Consider the following 20,310-nt stretch of genomic DNA (forward strand, 5'->3'; position numbering starts at 1 on the left):
TCTCAAAAAGTTGTGGATGCATTTTGACGAAACTTGGTGGACCGGTTGGGTGTCTGACAAGGACGATTCGATTTTGGTGAAGATCTGAATATGGATTCGGATACGAGAATTATTTAATTTTTAAAGTGATTCTTCACCATTGGGAGATGGGGCCAAAAACGATACATAGCAGGATATCTCAAAATGTTATGGACGGATTTGGACGAAAGTTGGTGGACAGGTTGGTTGGGTGTGTGACAAGGAAGAATCGATTCAATTTTGAATTGAAGATCAGGATCTGGATCCGCCTAGTATAATTTTTTTAAGTGATATGGTCAACCAGGCAGAGGTATGCTCTCCACTGAGTGCCGTTCTAGTTTTCTCTGTAATTTGGTCCTTTTGTAAGTGATGCACATAATTTTCTTTCTTTCACTATTGTGAGATCACCTGTCATAATGTGGATCTTTAAACATGGATTGTTCAAATTTACAATGACGAGGGTTATTCAATCAAACACACACACACACACACACACACACACACACACACACACACACACACACACACACACACACACACACACACACACACACACACACACACACACACACACACACACACACACACACACACACACACACACGCGATCACTCAGGCACCTCGTGGTGCGACAATACATCAGACACAAATTATTAATCCGACACCAAGCAATACCATCGCGAACAAGAACGGCACTCAGTAGAGAGCATACCTCTGCCTGGTTGACCATATCACTCAATGGTGAAGAATCACTGAGACAACAACAACAACAACTGCAGGCATTTTAAGGCCATTTTCCCTGCTAGAGCGGGGGTTAGCCTTGCGGGCCCCGTGACAATCTTCTCCATTTTTGCCCTATTTTCTGCATCTCCCCTTGTTAACCCCCTTGCCCGCATTTCTTCTTCCACCACCTGTAGCCAAGTCTTTCTCGGTCTTTCCCATCCTCTACTTCCTTCTACATTATTTCCATCATTCTTCTCAACCAGTCACTTTCATCGTTCCTCAACACATGACGAAACCATCTCAACCGGTTTCTCTTCACAGCATCCATCACAGGCTCTATTCCCATCATCCTATGCAATTCATCATTTGTCTTCCTCTCTCTCAATGATACTCCACACATCCACCCAACCATTCGCATTTCCACCCTTTCCAGCCTTCGTTGCTGCTCTACATTCATTACCCATGTCTCGCTCCCATAAATCATAACACTTCTCACACATGCAGCATACACCTTTCCCTTCAGCTTCAACGACTCCCCTCCTCGACAGCATGCCACTCGGTTCCTAAAACTTCTTCCATGCACATCTCATTCTAGCAACCGTTGCCGAGTCTGTTCCACCTTCTCCATTCAGCATGTCTCCTAGGTAGCAAAATGTTTTCACACCTTCCAGCTTCATGCCATCTCCAAGATCAAACTCAGCATTTCCTCCATCTGCAGCTCCCTCTGTGCACATCTTACACTTGAATGTAGCTGCCACACAGGTTAATGACCCTCTCAGACCACTACATTTTTGATGAACCCACTCAGCGCACATTGTACATTGAATGGAGTTCACTCCGACACCCTTCCTGCACACAGCACACGGCCACTTCCCAGTTCTTTCCACCTCACCACATGCTTTACAAATTGCCATCACCTTCGTTTTTCCAATGTTCACCTTCAGACCTTTTGTCTCCATACATTCCTTCCACTTGTTCATCTTCTCCTTCAGTCCATTAATACTTTCCGCAATCAACACCAGATCATCTGCATACAACAACTGCAACGGTAAACCCTCCCTTACATTCCGAGCCAGCAACTCCATCACAGCTACAAATAGTAGTGGACTTAGTACCGACCCCTGATGAACTCCTACCTTCACCTCAAACTCACCACTGTTCCCGTCCTTCGTCCTTACAGCTGTGCGAGCTCTCTCGTACATTACCATCACTACTCTGATCAACCATTCCTCCACTCCTAACTTCCTCAATGCCCATGTCACTACTTCGCGTGGAACCCTATCGAATGCTTTCTCCAGATCCAAGAAATAACTTCTTCCTCTTCTCCATGTTCTTCTCCTGCAACTGCCTTACAATAAAAAGCGCGTCTGTCATTCCTCTTCCTGGCATAAATCCAAACTGCATTTCGTCGATCTTCACTTTCTTCCTTATCCTCCTCTCCAACACCCTTTTCAATGCCTTCATTTCATGCTCCAATAACGTTATCGCTCGATTCGAGCCACAGTCCAGAGGGTCACCTTTCCCCTTGTATAGAGGGACGAGGGTACTCGGTTCCCAATCCACTGGAACGCGGCCTTCTTTCACCACCAGATTACAGATCTCTGTCATTCTCTTCACACCCCAACTTCCCGCTGCCTTCAACATATCTCCCACAACTCCCGTCGGCCCTCCCGCTTTTCTATTCTTCATTGCTTTTATCGCTTCCTCGACTTCCTTCTCAGTTATCTTCTCTGCCGGTCCTAAAACTGGATTACTCTCGATGTTGCCATCCCATTCATTCTCTGCATTCAACAGCATTTCCATATATCTCTTCCACCTTCCTTTAATTCCATCTGGGTCCACAACGATTTCTCCCAATTCATCCTTCAAGCAACTCGCCCCCATCACATCGCAGCTTTCACTATCTGCAATCCTGAATACCGCTCTCTGACCCTTTTCTGAATCCAAGCGTTCTCCAAACATTTTCCTGCATGCCTCCTGCACCTCTGCTACCTCTTTCTTTGCAGCCTTATAACTTTCATGCGCTGCCTCTTCTGCCCCCGTACCCTTCGCCTTCTGCCACTCCTTGAACTTCTTCCTCTTCTCGTCAATCCTCTTTCCAACTTCATCATCCCACCACCATGTTTCCGAGTGCCTCGGTGGTCCTTTTTTGTCCATCCACATACCTCACCAACGGCTCCTAACAGACTATCTTTGATTGACATCCAACCATTTTCAAGCTCAACCACATCATCCTCGACCCTACTCAGCCTCTCTTTGAATGCCCCCCCTCACTGTAACCTCTTTCAACCTCCACACCTTCATTCTCTGTTGGTACTTCACCCGCCGAGCTCTCCTCGCACCTTTCACCCTTATGTCGCAGACAACCAAGTGGTGCTGTGAAACAGCCTCCTCCCCCGGGATCACATTTGTGTCCCGGAGGTGCCCACTGTCTAGCCTACACACCATCAGGTAGTCAATGGTTGTCGTCGACCCACCTGACGTGTATGTAACAAGCTTATTATATCCTCTTTCTGGAACTTTCTGGAGTGTTATAAATCAACAAACCAGCTCCATCAGCAAACTCCAAAATCCTTTCACCTTCTCCATTCCTCACACCATATCCATAACCCCCATAAACTCCCTCAAAATCTGAGAAAAAAAAATAAAAAATGCCCATATCCGAATCCATATTCAGATCTTCAAAATTGAATCGATTCTTCTTTGTCAGACACCCAACTGGTCCACCAAGTTTCGTCCAAATCCATCCATAACTTTTTGACATAACCTGCTATGTATAGAGCCTGGTGTTGGCTTTGCGGTTAGGGTGCTGGCTTGAGATCCTAGGATCCTGGGTTTGAATCCCAGTGGATCGCTGAATTAACACCAGGGGGGTTGACTTGGGGACACCTGAAATCGGTGGTTTATACCATGACATCATGCTCTGTTGATCTAAGAAATGAAATTGGAAACAAATGTGCTAATTGATATCAGTGTTAAACATTCAAAGAAGCCTACACGCAAGAATTTATATGCGTTTGCAAGCAGGGGCTCGCACCTTGAGCAATTGTTCTCATAAAATAAATATCCCTATGATTCCAGACTTTTGAAACTCTCTGAACAACAACAACAATCATGTTTTTAGCTCACCTGGAACGAAGTTCAGGGGAGCTTATGCAATGGCGTGTCGTCTGTCCGTCAGTCCGTCTGTAAACACTTGCAACTTCTTCTCCGAAACTTCTCGGCTTAGTGGTTAGGGTGTTGGCTTGGCATCCTACGATCCTAGGTTCGAATCCCAGTCGATTGCTGAATTAACGCCAGGGGAGGTTGACTCAGCCTGCCATCCTTCTGAGGTCGTCAAATTGAGTACCAGTTCACTGGTAATTCCCTGTGTGTCGCAAGAGGCGCCTAACAGGGTTGGCAACAGGAAGGAGCATCCGGTCATAAAACATTGCTTCAAAAAGGGGACAACGGTGCCCGAAAAAGGCCAACCCCTGCTCTGTGGGGAAAAATGGCCTCTAAAGGCGGTTCCTGCTATGTATAGTTTTTGGCCCCATTTCCCAATGGTGAAGAACCACTTCAAAAATTCTAGTAGCCGGATCCGAACCCTGATCTTCACCAAAATCTAATAATTTCCTCCTTGTCACATACACTAAATCTCTGCCAAATTTCGTCCGAATCTGTCAACAACTTTTTGAGATATTTTGTTCACAAACAACGATACTTGCAAAATGCACCCTCCCCCCCCCCCCCCCCCAAGGTTTCCATTAATGCAGCAAATTGTCCATTTCATCAATATTTAAACTGATCTTGATCAAAGCTCGGGTCAATAGGATGAAAAGTGTTGATTTTTCCGATGAAAAATGATGATTTTAGAAGTTTGCCCACGAGTTGACCTTCGACCTTAATAATGGGAGTCTCAATTGGGCCGCCCTCTACAGCTTGGTGAAGTTTCGTAACGATCGGTTTAGAATTGTGACCTGTAGGCCGGTGACAAACAAACAGACCAACAGAATAACAAACCCAGTATACTTTTAAAATCTTCGATTTCGCAAGTAACAAACAAACCGGGGTGAAAACATAACGTCCATGCACCTTTGATGCCGATGCGGAGGTAATACAACGATCAGCACACAAAGCCATGTTGAGGTATAGCACGGCGCGACTACAAACTCAGGAGATTGGAGCATCAAACATGGACATGCAGTAAATGCTTTCATCTGTGATTACCACAACTAAAACAATCCAAAAAGAAAGAAAAAAACTATCATCCAAATGAATGGGACAAACGTCCGTCTGAAGTTATCAAAATCTCACCTGCGCACGATCCACCAGACAGCAAAGCGATGCGACGAGCGCCCAAAAATACTTAATACGTTACCGTTTATTATTTTTCTTAGGATTCTAATATGACCGTTAAACTGGACTCTCGTACGATGTCTGTAAAAGCGCCGAGATTAATAAAAAACCCAGAATGAAAAACGGCCACTTCACTCCGTTTCAAATTTCACCTCAGCTAATCAGAACCGAGAAGTCGTTGGTTTTTTTTCCGGTGGGCGTGGCTGCGATGACGATGTCGATGACGTGTCGGTTTATCGTTTGCGAGCACGTGACCCCGCCTTGTTTTTGAATGCTCCAACTCCCGACTCTGTCTGTCACCGTTTCATTACTTTCCTTGTTTTTCTCCCCCGAGTCGTGTCTTACCTCATATTTACAAAAAGAATATTCAAGGCAATTTTTGTGGCGGTAAAAACGTCTAGTCACCCCGGTTGTCTTATTGTCACTCTTAATATTGTTTGTTAGAGCAGAATAAGGAATGGACGGTTTAAGCAGGGGGTGTTGCATTGGAGAGTCCGTCGGCCTTCAGCCCACCTTTTAAATAGCAAAGCACTTTCAACTAGGAAATCACTCGTACTTGAAATTGAATCACGTGCAGAGCACGAGAGTCGCGGGGCGGGTGACTGCATTCAGTCACGTGAAGCGTACGATATATTCATTGGAGGTCTCTGCATAATTTTTACCGAAGAGGAAGAAGATTTTTCTTGCCGCTTTTATTGCAATTTTTAAAGAATAAGAGGAGAGAAGAAGATTTTTCTTCCAGCTTTTATTGCGATTTTTAAAGAAGAGGAAGAAGATTTTTCTTCCAGCTTTTATTGCGATTTTTATAGAAGAAGAGGAAGAAAAGTTTTCTTGCAGATGTTAGTGAATTTTTAAAGAAGAAGATTTTTTTGCAGCTTTTATTGCAATTTTTAATGAAGTAGAGGAAGAAGAAGAATTTCTTGCAGCTTTTATTGCAATTTTTAATAAAGAAGAGGAAGAAGAAGATTTTCTTGCAGCTTTTATTGCAATTTTTAAGGCCTTTGCAAAATGTAATTTCGATTTCAGTCGTCTCCCTCATTCCCCTCCTCCCATCGTCAAAGCCAGCGGAAGAGGAAGTCGAATTGAGCGTGGGGTCAGGGGTCGCTGCCGCCTCGCCTCGTCTATCCTCGCCTTGCGAGCCCGTCCAGCCCGCCAGTGTTAGCGAGGGCCTGCACCGACACGATGCTTATCCATACCGAGGTGGGTGCGTGTGCTGTTTGACAGCGTACCGCGTGGTCCACGGTGTTGGCAGCTCGGAGCGGACGAGGGCCCCTTTACTCTGCCCGTTGGCGGCATGGCGGCGTGTTCCCGCGGCCTAGTCCTTGCTCGCGTTCTATCGTGCTAGGCCGCAGGCACTCTCCGTGGTAAATACGCCTCTCGCCGCCGTCTCAAGGTTCATTACTCAACCTTTTAATGTTTATGTGTGTTGGTGATGCTTAGACGAGGCCCTTTAGTGCGAGGGTGAAAGGTACGACAGGATGGTTGGTGATCATTAATCCGAACTCCAACCCGAATCTCTCAGCTGCCCTGCGCACACGTTCATATTGTTGTTTTGCCCTTTATTTAAATGTCCTGCACTCTCTACCTCTTTATCATGTTTATGTTTGTTTTATTTCGCCTTTTCAACTCCTCCACGCCAATACCACGCCCTAAGACGCTACTAGTACTAGGCAAATAGAGAAACACTTGTTGACTTTTGGTAAAACGTTAAACGTTAAACTTCTCACCAAGTCAAAGAAGTCTCATCTAATGTGCTGGGCCCGAGTCCTCCGAAGCTTCATTTTGAAGGTCGAATTGTTTCCTTCCTTGAGTTTCCTTTTTAAAATATTTTACAATGTCGAGGCTCATGAAAGAGCCAGATGACGGATGATGGAATATAAGGAAGAACTGCCAGTGCGGCAACTGGTTCACACAATAAGCAAAGGGAGCAACGCGCAGGACTTTATAATTATATGGAGGAATATTGATTCCACATGTTCAATGCTGCACGACTTGACGTCAACGGAAGAGTAAACTAAATGAGTAAGTTGATGTAAAGTTGATGACCAAGGGAAGAGTAAACTAAATGGGTAAGTTGATGTAAAGTTGATGATTACCAAGGAAGAGTAAACTAAATGGGTAAGTTGATGTAAAGTTGATGATTACCAAGGGACGAGTAAACTAAATGGGTAAGTTGATGATTACCAAGGGACGAGTAAACTAAATGGGTAAGTTGATGTAAAGTTGATGATTACCAAGGGAAGAGTAAACTAAATGGGTAAGTTGATGTAAAGTTGATGATGCCCAAGGGAAGAGTAAACTAAATGGGTAAGTTGATGTAAAGTTGATGATTACCAAGAGACGAGTAAACTAAATGGGTAAGTTGATGTAAAGTTGATTACCAAGGGACGAGTAAACTAAATGGGTAAGTTGATGTAAAGTTGATGATTACCAAGGGACGAGTAAACTAAATGGGTAAGTTGATGTAAAGTTGATGATTACCAAAGGATGAGTAAACTAAATGGGTGAGTTGATGTAAAGTTGATGATGCCCAAGGGACGAGTAAACTAAATGGGTAAGTTGATGTAAAGTTGATGCCCAAGGGAAGAGTAAACTAAATGGGTAAATTGATGTAAATTTGATGATGACCAAGAGAAGAGTAAACTAAATGGGTAAGTTGATGATGACCAAGGGATTTGTAAACTAAATGGGTAAGTTGATGATGACCAAGGGAAGAGTAAACTAAATGGGTAAGTTGATGGTGCCCAAGGGAAGAGTAAACTAAATGGGTAAGTTGATGTAAAGTTGATGCCCAAGGGAAGAGTAAACGAAATGGGTAAATTGATGTAAATTTGATGATGACCAAGGGAATTGTAAACTAAATGGGTAAGTTGATGATGACCAAGGGAATTGTAAACTAAATGGGTAAGTTGATGATGACCAAGGGAAGAGTAAACTAAATGGGTAAGTTGATGTAAAGTTGATCATGACCAAGGGAAGAGTAAACTAAATGGGTAAGTTGATGTAAAGTTGATGATGACCAAGAGAAGAGTAAACTAAATGGGTAAGTTGATGATGACCAAGGGAAGAGTAAACTAAATGGGTAAGTTGATGATGACCAAGGGAAGAGTAAACTAAATGGGTAAGTTGATGTAAAGTTCATGATGACCAAGGGAAGTGTAAAGTATAAATGGAACTTGAACATGACAAACTGAACATCCGTGAGTCATGATGACATTTTTCATGACGTCATGGTGTAACGTTTGCTACTTTTACACATTGCTTGGATAAATAAAAAAATTATTCGAAATTGTTGTTCCAAAATTGGCCATCACTGTGTTTGTTTTGCATCAAAATATTGTGTTTAATGTTTCTACCTGTACCTTAGTTGAATCGTTTCCAAAGCAGGTGAAAAAACCATCGTCGTGTCGTCATCTCAATGGCCTCGGCTTAGAGGTTCACACACACACACACACACACACCTCTCAAAGCTGTCTAACCTGGGTTCAAACCCCGACCTCGGTATAAACTGTCACCCTGTTCGGCAGGGTTTCACAAGCAGTGTGTGTGCGCCGTCTATCGTATGGACGTTAAACTGTGCGTCCCGTCTACTGGCATTAGTTGGTGGCCGTTAAAGATCCCACGGTGTCGTTCACGAAGAGTAGGCAATCCATTACCACCACCCTGAACATATTACAAATCGCTACCCTAACTACTGTTGGGAATGCAATGGCAAAGCACGAAGTACACCTCTTGCCAAGAAACTGCTTCGGCAGCACCTACGCTCTGTAGCACAGTGTGGTACATCAGAATAGCAAAGCCAATGAGGAATCCATGGTGGTGCGTCATACCAAGGCCACACAGTTGTTTATTATTATGATGATTATTTTCTTCAGAAGGAGAGGCAGCATTGTCAACACGAGTTTATCCTGGTGTTTTCCATCCTTCCATCTATATAATAATACCGTAAGGACTCGACTTTGTTATCCCTTTTACGCCGCACCCAGTGACCCGATGCCCACGGCACTAATGCATTTACGATCTACGAACCGTGCTCTTTGTTTATCACGTACAGCCATACTCGAAAAATCTGAATTCGCCGACTTTGGGACCCAAAAGCATCCGATTATCGGCCGATACGACGCCATCTTACGACACCATCGTATTGGCGTCTGCTGGGCGAAGGCGATGCGAGCCGTCCGCTGATTGGACAGTCGAGTGGTGTGATGGGTGGTGTGAACCAAATGGTCTTTTTATTCCCTTGAACATTTTAAATTAGGATATATAAGGAAACGTCTTTATCGTCATTTTAATAAAGTTAAATGGAGTGACGTTGCGATACTCGGGGTGCGTTGCATAAATCCTCGTAACTCAGAGAGGTGTAGCAGATGGCGAGACGTAAGGAAGCTTTTTTATTCCCTTGAACATTTGAAATTAGGATATACTGTATAAGGAAACGTCTTTATCGTCATTTTAATAAAGTTAAATGGAGTGACGTTGCGATACTCGGGGTGCGTTGCATAAATCCTCGTAACTCAGAGAGGTGTACCAGGTGGCGAGACGTAAGGAAGCTTAAAGATAACGAGCTGAAAACAGATGAACGATATCCCTTCCGTGGATGTTCCACGGGTTTCACGTCTTTATCGTCATTTTAATAAAGTTAAATGGAGTGACGTTGCGATCAGTGAGTTGTACTTGTATATGAAGAGATAAAAGGATGGCATTGACTTCGAGATGGTACGTGATAGTTGGCTGCGGCTGGCTGATGCTGCGTTTTTTTTCTAAGTGCCATGGATGCTGATTGACATAATAAAGGTATCGGCTGATCTCTCATCGTAATATTACCCGATGGAAATGAACTGTTTCTTTGTTTGTCATTTCCTGTGCAATAATGTCAAATTGATAAGTCAGACACCCTTTTCTATTGACAGCTGCTCTCCTTTTCGATGGCATCGTCTATTGATATGCATGTTCCTCTTTCATATAATTTTACACATTCACAATCAGTATTTCAATTCTTGCAGACATTGGAAAGGAAGTTGACTCACAGGCCAACTCTCTGGTTCAATCACAGGCTGACGCACAGGCGATGTAATTGTGAGTAGCATTTTTGCACAAGTGAAAATTGATCTTTCTTCCTAACTCTTACTCGGACAAGCAAATCCCCTATGCCATCCATAATGGTACACTCTATCCATACACCACATCCTCCCTTCCGTGGATGTTCCACGGGTTTCGGCTAGTCTATATAATAATAGCGTAAGGACTCGACTTTGTTATCCCTTTTACGCCGCACCCAGTGACCCGATGCCCATGGCACTAATGGATTTACGATCTACGAACCGCGCTCTTTGTTTATCATGTACAGCCATACTCGAAAAATCTGAATTAGCCGACGTTGGGGCCCAAAAGCATCCGATTAACTGCCGATACGACGCCATCTTACGACGCCATCGTGTTGGCGTCTGCTGGGCGAAGGCGAAGCAAGCCGTCCGCCGATTGGACAGGCGAAGGCGAAAGCAAGCCGTCCAGTGAGTGGACAATCCAGAGCATGCATTTGTGCCGGTGTCGGCGATCGTTGTTCATATACGCACTCTTCATTCTCATCTTTCTTCCTAACTCTTACTCGGACAAGCAAATCCCCTATGCCATCCATAATGGTACACTCTATCCATACACCACATCCTCCCTTCCGTGGATGTTCCACGGGTTTCGGCTAGTGATCATTATTTGCACTCGCCTTTAGCTAACCCTAGTTTGAATCCCGACCCTCCTATAAACTGTCACCTTACTGTTTTTCAGGCTGGGAGATGCATCAGTATATTGTACATTAGATGGACATTACGCCAGAGGATCCATCTGCCAGCACTGGTTGTTGGTGGCCGTTGAAGATCCCATGGTGTCTTTGGTGAAGAGTCGGCGAGTTATCGCTGACACCCCAATCCAATTACAAATTCCTGCTTGTGCTGCAGGTAGCAAGTGCTGTGGTCTTCTTGGGTGTTCCTTGACATCATGTTACACTTGTCGGTGTACTTGTCATCCAGGCAGCAGCTCCTACCCTGTATATTAATGTGTTCATTGGTTGCTCACACGTTGCATGTAGTGGTAGTGGTGGTGATGGTGGTTCATATGCAGCCAATGGCTGCTTGGCTTAAATAGGTTTCTGGAAGTGTGGCTGTTCCGCTGATGCAGTTGCCCCATTACCAGTAAGCTGGTAGTCAATTTGCCCTCAGAAGGATGAACAGTTCCACTAGGCCAACCCCACAAGAACTTCGGAATAATTGTGGCCGGTCAAGAAGAAGAAGACTGTTATAACGCATTCTGTAAACAAACATCCAAACCTTACCCACAAGTTACCTGAATCCCCACCACAGAACTCACTCATTACAGGAAAGCAAGAATATCTTTATTATGTTTTGTCTTCCCTTGGCCACTTTACATCCTGGATTTGGATTCCTACAGTCATGTGCCAATCGATCACATTCTTACTAAAATGAGATCTACAAATTGAACAGTAGTGTGTTGTTTATAGTGTTTGTAAATCCACCTGGAGGCATTAGCATGGATGGTATCATTCCTGAACCTCCCATATTATACACCTCTTGTTCAGTTGGAGTTTATTTTGATCAACTTTGATCTCTTGTGCAAGGTCAAGCGGGATAAAGAACAAAGCAGAAAGAAGTGTTTCATCGATTGATGATAAATCATCGTGTGCAGTTTGAGTGACTGGCAAATGCTGTGACATGTGACTATGCAGGACAATTCTCACAGCTGAAAAATGTTGAACTTGGAGCAAAACCTGTGAACTTTTTGCAGATCAGGGTCATTGTAGTAGTTGCTGCCATTGCACTCGTATCTGCACCAGCGAGTTGAAGAAGCATTCCTAAACGTTGAGCATACATTAATAAATATATATATGATTGGTGGTACGTGGTCCCGTGCTTGGAATTTCACCTTGCTCTGTGAAGTGTAAAAAGGTCTAGCTAATGGCTGGCTGCATGCGGGGGAAGTGGGTGGGCAAAGGCGGTGGCAGCCATTCGGCACGAGGTAGCGCCTCATCAGGTTATTTAATCCCCCTTTCTATTTCTGCACACACCAGTGAGGATGGACTCTTCTTTATTTACAACCTATTGCCCAGCATGATGCAATGTGATGGCTGTGGGACACATTGCCATTACATGTTGGTCGTGTTTAAAGTGGTGCTGTTGGTTTTTAATTATCTTGTCCTCTTTATTTTTCATTTTTCGTTGTAGTGTAAATCTGAACGCTTTTTCGGTGGTGGAGGTTATGGTTTCACCCCTGCCTGACTGGTTGGTTGTTTGTCTGTGAGCAGGATATCTCATAGTTTATGGATGGATTCAGACGAAACTTGGTGGACTGATTGCGTGTGTGAATTGGACGATTTAATTTGATTTTGGTGAAGATCCGGATCCAGATACGAGAGATTTTTTATTTTTTATTTTAAAATAAAAATAAAGTGATTTTTCACTCATGATAGGGCCAAAAACTCTATATAGCATGATATTCCAAAAAGCTGTGGACGGGTTGTGACAAAACGAGGTGGATGAGTTGGTTAGGTGACAAGAACATGCCAATTAGATTTTGGTTTGGGTCCGGATCCAGATCCGGCCTATCGGGAGATACAAAATGTAAACTGTTCAGCCTGGTGGAGGTATGCACTCTAGTTAAGGTGAGTGCCGTTCTAGTTAAGGTGAGGTTTAGCTTATAATTACCCTCGCCAGAGGAGAGGGTATTGCATTTGAGTCCGTCTGTTTGTTTGTCCGCAAAGAATAAATATGACTTTCTCTGCAACCGTTGGTCCGATTGACAGGAAATTTTCACCATAGGTGAAACTCCACCTGTAGAATTTTTTTAAATGATAATTATGACGTCATAGGTCACGTGGTTCGGCCGCCATCTTGTAGAACTCGGAAAAAAACTTTGCACCTCTATATCTCGCAAAGCGTTGAATAGGAAAAATTGAGACATGGCTCGTTCTAAAGAACTCTCCATGGGGAATAAAATATGTTAATGATGTCATATGTGCCTCAATTATGACGTCATAATTCGACAAGTACAAAACTTCATCCTATTAAGGTGAAATTTCTTGAGCGCCATGTCGGCATAAACTGGTGGAGGGAAAATTAAATAATGACGTCATCGATCACGTGGTTCGGCCGCCGTATTTGTTTTAACACAAAAGCCTTGAAAACCACTGAAAATACATCCTGGCGAGGGTTTGCAATCTCTGATTGCTCTTTTTCTTGTTTGACTTGTACTGTGACTTGGTACAAGTTAATATAGAAGTAAAGACTTGCAAAAGCATACCTTCATGTCCTTTGGCACCCTGCACCACCATCATTTGTGGCTTTCTGGCAAGCAGACCACTGAAATTGTCAGATTTTTTTTGGGGGATAAGCTATCCTTCATACTGTTGGTAGCTGCTCTTATTTGATGGTGTAGGGTTAGTGAACATCTCAGATCTATGAAGAGAATAATCTCTCGGCCTCATCATTTTTCTTCTTCCAGATATTTACATCTACGTCATAGGTTTTCAAACTAAGGTGTGCCTGCCTGGATTAGGGTAAAGGGGAATGGTGGGAACAAGACTATGGTTAAAACAAGACTATGGACTGGTTAAAACTATACATATGTAAAGCTTGTTATTATTATTAATTGTCAAATATTGTTTATGAAAGAAAAATTCCCCTTTGGAAAGATCCTGCTGCAAATATTAGATGTTTACTGAAAATAGCACTGAAGCTTTCTTTCCAAATGTGCTCAAGGCACATCGGTGCCCCCCAGCCTCCACTGGCAATATGACTGACATATAACATTTCACTCAGATGTCCTTTCCGCTCACTTGAGAGAAGTACACTTTGATATTTGCTAATTGTGAATGAATGGAGCTTTTAGGAATGTTTTATTACTTGCAAAATCGAAGATTTTTCAAGTATATTGGTCGGTTGTGTTTGTGGTTCTGTCTGTCTGTTTGTCTGTCTGTTTGTTTGTTTGTCACCGGCCTACAGGTCACAATTTTCAACCGATCGTCACCAAACTTCACCAAATGGTAGAGTTGGTCAAAAGCCAGAAGCCTATTGTTTTTGGGGTCAATAGGTCAAAAGGTCAACATAGGCCAAAGGTCACCAACTTTGCTAAATTTCTAAAATCCTCAATTTTCATCCGATTGACTTGAAATTTGAAGACCACTTGCATATCTGCTCACTGAATTCAACCACCAAGTATTCTTGAGGTCAACATAGGCCAAAAGGTCAACATAGGCCAAATTTTAAAAATCTTCAATTTTCATCCAATTGACTTGAAATTTGAAGAGGACTTGAATATCTGGTCATTGAATTCAGCCACAAATTATATTTTAGGTGAACATAGGCCAAAAGGTCAACATAGGCCAAATTTCTAAAGTCCTCAATTTTCATCCAATTGACTTGAAATTTGAAGAGGACTTGCATATCTGGTCACTGAATTCAACCACCAAGTATTCTTGAGGTCAACACAGGCCAAAAGGTCAACATAGGCCAAATTTCTAAAATCCTCAATTTTCATCCAATTGACTTGAAATTTGAAGAGGACTTGCATATCTGGACACTGAATTCAACCACAAATTATATTTTAGGTGAACATCGGCCAAAAGGTCAACATAGGCCAAAAGGTCAACATAGGCCAAATTTCTAAATTCCTCAATTTTCATCCAATTGACTTAAAATTTGAAGAGGACTTGCATATCTGATCACTGAATTCAACCACCAAATATTTTTAGGTCAACATAGGCCAAAATGTCAACATAGGCCAAATTTCTAAAATCCTCAATTTTCATCCGATTGACTTGTAAATTGAACAGCATTTGCATATCTGCTCACTGAATTCACCCACCAAGTAATTTTGAGGTCAACATAGGCCAAAAGGTCAACATGGGCCACATTTCTAAAATCACCAATTTTCATTTGATTGACTTGAACTTCTTAGAGGATTCATATATATGGTCACTGGATTCAACCACCATCTATTTTTGAGGTCAACATAGGCCAAAAGGTCAACATAGGCCAAATTTTTAATATCCTTAATTTTCATCCGATTGACTTGAAAATTGAACAGCATTTGCACATCGAGTCACTAAATAGGGAAACTAACTAGTTTTGAGGTCAAAAGGTCAACTCGAGGGCAACCTTCCAAAATCGTCATTTTTCATCTGAAAAATCGTCAATTTTCATCCTGTTGACCCGAGTTTTGATCAAGATTGTCAATTTTAATCTTCATGAAATGGACAATTTGCTGTATCAATGGAAAACTTTGGGGGGGGGGGGGGGATTTGCAAGTATCATGAGCTACGCATGACGTCTTATTGTTTATTTATTTATTATTATGTTGTCAGTCTTGATGCGAGACCGAGTAGAGCTGAGCAGAATAATAATACCAAATACAATCCTTCGTACTTGGATTTGGGATTCACCTTTACTAGTGCTGGCAATAGCCTGGTGTTGGCTTAACGGCTAGGGTGCCAGCTTAGGATCCTAGGATCCTGGGTTCGAATCCCGGTCGATCGCTGAATTAACGCCAGGGGGGTTGACTCAGCCTGTCATCCTTCCGAGGTCGGCTAATTGAGTACCAGTTCACTGGTAATTCCCTGTTTGTCGGAAAAGGTGACAAACAGGGTTGGCGGCAGAAAGGGCATCCGGCCGTAAAACATTGCTTCAAAAAGGGGACCAACAAAAACAACAACAACCACGGTGCCCGAAAAAGGCCAACCCCCGCTTTGCGGGGGAAAATGGCCTCTAAAGGTGTTTTTTTAATTAGGTTTACTCTCCATGAAATGGAGAGTAACCTATTATTACTGCTAGAGTTTTTCTTATTATTCTTCCACGCTATTTTGCACCTCCGAAAACTTCATAATTAAGTTTCTCAGCAACCGCTGGACGGATTGACAGGAAATTTTCATCAAATGATCGGCTAGGCTCGTAGAATTTTTAAATGCTAATGATGACGTCATAGGTCACGTGGTATGGGCGCCATCTTGTAAAACACCTTCAACTTTGCCCCTCTGTATCTCCGAAACGGCTCAATGGAAAAATTTGAGGAATGGCTCATTCTAAAGAACTCTGCAATGGGAACAAAAAACATGTGTATTGAGTATATCAAAAATGCTAACGTTAAGAGGTTAGAATTCGTCAAACACAGTTTTTCTCCCCCGAAAAAGAGATTTTTCCCCCAGATGCTTAGTTAAAAAAAACTCAAAATGCGAAAATTTTCGAAGTAATACGTCACATGGTTCGGCCGCCATCTTGTTTTCCGTGAAAAAACACAAAAAACCCTTTTTCTCCGCAACGGCTGAACGGATCGAGCCCAAACTTGGCATGCGTATTCGGATACCGATGACAAACAAAAAAGTCAGCGAGCACGACGTCATCCGACACGTGGTTTCAGAGTTATGACGTTTTCAAATCACAAACTAGAAATGGAATCACCTCCATAATTTGTGGAGGTATCGAGTGGAAACTTTACACAAGTGTTCCTCATGGGGGGGATGTTTAATCGTTACTTGAGACGTTTTTTTAAGTCACATGGTTTGGCCGCAATAAATAATGGAAGTTAAATTTTAAAAAGCTTGTAACTCTTGAACCACTGCATGGATCGACTTGAATTTTTAATACAATGTAGCTCTCATCGGGTGGAACAAGTGTGCAAAATTTCAAGATGATTGGATGTACGGTCGCGAAGCTAAAGTCTTTATTGTTGAAAGGAACAAACACACCATTTTGTCCTGCCAGGCCACATCTCCCAGTGCTTTTGCCATTTTCAGTTTTAATTTCCTTTAAAGAACATTTTCTCTGCAATAATAGGGCCGATTGAGATAAAAATTTTCACCATAGGAGGCACTCGGTCTGTAGAATATTTTAATGGTAATTATGACGTCGCAGGTCACGTGGTTCGGCCGCCATCTTGTTTTTCGTGAAAACACGAAAATCCATTTTTCTCTGCAACGGCTGAACAGATCGAGGCCAAACTTTGCAAGCAGAATCGCATACCCATGACGAACAAAAAAGTCAGCGAGCACGACATCATCCGACACATGGTTTCAGAGTTATGACGTTTTTAAGCATGAACCTTTAAAACCTAGCTCCTCCCTCATTTTTGATCCAATCGAGGAGAAAATTCACAGCTCTGTTCAGCATGTCAGTCTACTAAAATGTCATTTTAGAATTTGCGATAGGTCACGTGGTTTGGCAGATATCGTTAATTAAACGATTTTTTTTTTTTAATGGATATCTCTTGAATCGCTTTATTGATCGACGTGAAACTTCATACTCTAGTAGAAGTCATGAAGAGTAACAAGTGTGCAAAATTTCAAGATGATTGGATGTACGGTCGCGAAGCTATAAGTCTTTATTGTTGAAAGAAGAAGAAACACCATTTTGTCCTGCCAGGCCACGTCTCACAGTGAGTGCTATTGCCATTTTAAGTTTTAATTTCCTTTAAAAAACATTTTCTCTGCAATAATAGGGCCGATTGAGATAAAATTTTCACCATAGGAGGGACTCGGTCTGTAGAATATTTTAATGGTAAATATGACGTCGTAGGTCACGTGGTTCGGCAGCCATATTGTTTTTCGTGAAAACACGAAAACCGCTTTTTCTCTGCAACGGCTGAACAGATCGAGGCCAAACTTTGCAAGCGGCATCGCATACTCATGACGAACAAAAAAGTCAGCGAGCACGACATCATCCGACACATGGTTTCAGAGTTATGACGTTTTAAGCATGAACCTTTAAAACCTAGCTCCTCCCTCATTTTTGATCCAATCGAGGAGAAACTTCACAGGTCTGTTCAGCATGTCAGTCTACTAAAATGTCATTTTAGAATTTGCGATAGGTCACGTGGTTTGGCAGATATCGTTAATTAAACGATTTAAAAAAAAAAAATGGATATCTCTTGAATCGCTTTATTGATCGACGTGAAACTTCATACTGTAGTAGAAGTCATGAAGAGTAACAAGTGTGCAAAATTTCAAGATGATTGGATGTACGGTCGCGAAGCTATAAGTCTTTATTGTTGAAAGAAGAAGAAACACACCATTTTGTCTTTCCAGTACGTGCTCACGATAACGCGATCTCCCGCGGTCATTTGAACCGCAAAAAAAATTATAATTGCAGCTTTGTCAATAGCTGAGGCATATTAACAAACGAATGAAACTGATTTGCTCAAATTCTGACTATTTTTAACTCGATCGTATTTCACTGAAAGTAAGCCCATCAAGGCGCGTACGTAATACACAAAAATACAATGGCCCATTTGCGCATATGCAAACATCCATCCACATATTACGTAAGGTGCTGTGCGAGAAGGAAATGGCTGTCATGGTCGTAATTGGTCTTGAAATTTGCGCAAATAAATGCCCTACACGATGCCGTTTATTTCGTCACAATCCATCCAGCCGATCTGAAGTTATATGAAGAAATGCATTTACGTCGTGACGTCATCACGCGATTTTCGAATTCAGACGTCTTTTCGGAAATTAAATAAAGATATAAATCGAAATGAATCATGTCCGCGATCTGCGCATGTGCGGTTTTCTCAGTCGCTTTTCAGTGGCATCGCAGTGCAACCCATCTGCGCATGCGCCAGCTATTGAAAATTGGGTCGCCACGGCACAATCCAAGATGGCCGCCACCATGTATGTCTGAACCTTGCAACCTGCATATCTTGAAAAATAAGCGAAGTAGCAACTTCTAATTTGGTGTGTGGGTGTATCTAGGCACAAGGAAGAACGCTATCGAAAATTGGGTCGCCACGTCAAAATCCAAGATGGCCGCCACCATATATATGTCTGACCTTGCAACCTGCTTATCTTGAAAAATAAGCGTGTGTGTGTGTAGGGGGGATGTGTGTGTGTGGGGGGGTGGAGGGATGTATGTGTGTGTTTGGGGGTAGGGGTGTGGGTGTGGGTGGGGTTAGGGGGGATGTGTGTGTGTGTGTGTGTGTGTGTGTGTGTGTGTGTGTGTGTGTGTGTGTGTGTGTGTGTGTGTGTGTGTGTGGGGGGGGGGGGGGGGGGGAGGGATGTGTGTGTGTGGGGGGGGAGGGATGTGTGTGTGTGGGGGGGGAGGGATGTGTGTGTGTGGGGGGGGGGGAGGGATGTGTGTGTGTGTGTTTGGAAGGGTGTGCATGTGGGGGGAGGGGTGTGGGAGGGGGTAGGGGGGATGTGTGTGTGTGTGGTAGGGGGTAGGGGGTGTGTGTGTGTGTGTGTGTGTGTGTGTGTGTGTGTGTGTGTGTGTGTGTGTGTGTGTGTGTGTGTGTGTGTGTGTGTGTGTGTGTGTGTGTGTGTGTGTGTCGGGGTTGTATCCACGGGGGTTGTGTCAAAGCATGTCCAATGAAAGTGGGGTTGTATCACAAGTGGGGTTGTATCAAAAGTGCCACTTAAGTGGGGTTGTATCAACAGTGGGGTTGCATCAAAAGTGGGTGCGAGTAAACCGGTCATCACTGCCAGCAGTTTTAAAGTGGCAGTTCTAGTTTTTTTATTTTAGTGCTGGCAATGATCTTCGACCATGAAGCATCTTTATCTCAAGCTTCTACCAGCTCACTAGCTAGGGCTCTTCCCACTATGTGACAATATGGCGAGCCACAGAATTGCTGGCATGGCAATAAACATCAAGGGGCAGCTATTCATAACAGAAGGCAAAGTGCTTCTTCTTTTATTAATTTTTTTCGTTCCCCCCCCCCCCCCTCAACCCCCTATCCCTTTCCGTCCCCTCCCACCCTCCTCTTTTTCACAACAAACAGAGTACTGATTGCACCAACTTTATCTTCCAATCTTGGATTGTGATCAAAGGCTGAAACTCTATTACACTCTTCCAGAACTGTTGGCTCGACACCACTATACAGTTAAAATTTTATATACTTGTATCCAAAGTCAAATGGAGCACGAGCTTTTGTGTGATTTGGCAGTTTGACATCCAGCTTTTCTGCTGACTCATGAGAACTTCAACTCAAACACGATTACCATCTTTACTGAAGCCAAACTTGTTGAAACGTTTGCTGGACCCTCATTTATATACTTGAATGTGCAGCAGCTCACATTTCATACAAAGGGCCCAATCTTCAACTGTTATGAAAAAACTAAGCGGTGTCTGAATGAAGTTGAAGGACCTGCCATTTCATGCTCATGTCGGAGAAGATGTGTGCACGTACACCGACACTGGAATTGAGTACCCTGACAAGGCTCCACATTACAACAGTGAAGAA

The 20,310-nt window shown here is 43.0% G+C and overlaps 2 protein-coding genes across 7 annotated transcripts in view; one reads left to right on the top strand and one right to left on the bottom strand.

The window, feature by feature from the left end:
* RACGAP1 (Rac GTPase activating protein 1) overlaps positions 1 to 5,655 on the bottom strand; it is a 59,057-nt gene extending 53,402 nt beyond the window's left edge. Inside the window, exon 1 of one of the 3 annotated variants that reach the window (XM_068131975.2) lies at positions 5,636 to 5,655. The gene's annotated coding sequence lies outside the window, so the exon portion shown is untranslated. Of the gene's footprint in view, positions 1 to 3,870; positions 4,129 to 5,037; positions 5,281 to 5,635 lie in introns of those variants that run through there. The other 2 variants (XM_068131972.2, XM_068131973.2) reach the window with 2 other exon arrangements.
* A 358-nt stretch (positions 5,656 to 6,013) lies between these two features.
* The window catches only part of LOC137437554 (uncharacterized), a 113,410-nt gene continuing 99,113 nt past the window's right edge, over positions 6,014 to 20,310 (top strand). For 3 of the 4 annotated variants that reach the window (XM_068131978.2, XM_068131979.2, XM_068131976.2), the window contains exon 1: positions 6,149 to 6,279. In XM_068131978.2, the coding sequence (XP_067988079.2) occupies positions 6,262 to 6,279 (18 nt within the window). In that variant the 5' untranslated portion in view covers positions 6,149 to 6,261. Of the gene's footprint in view, positions 6,280 to 20,310 lie in introns of all 4 variants that reach the window. The other variant, XM_068131977.2, reaches the window with a different exon arrangement.

Source organism: Myxine glutinosa, chromosome 12 (assembly GCF_964187855.1).
Source record: "Myxine glutinosa chromosome 12, kmMyxGlut1.1, whole genome shotgun sequence".
Taxonomy (NCBI): Eukaryota; Metazoa; Chordata; class Myxini; order Myxiniformes; family Myxinidae; genus Myxine; species Myxine glutinosa.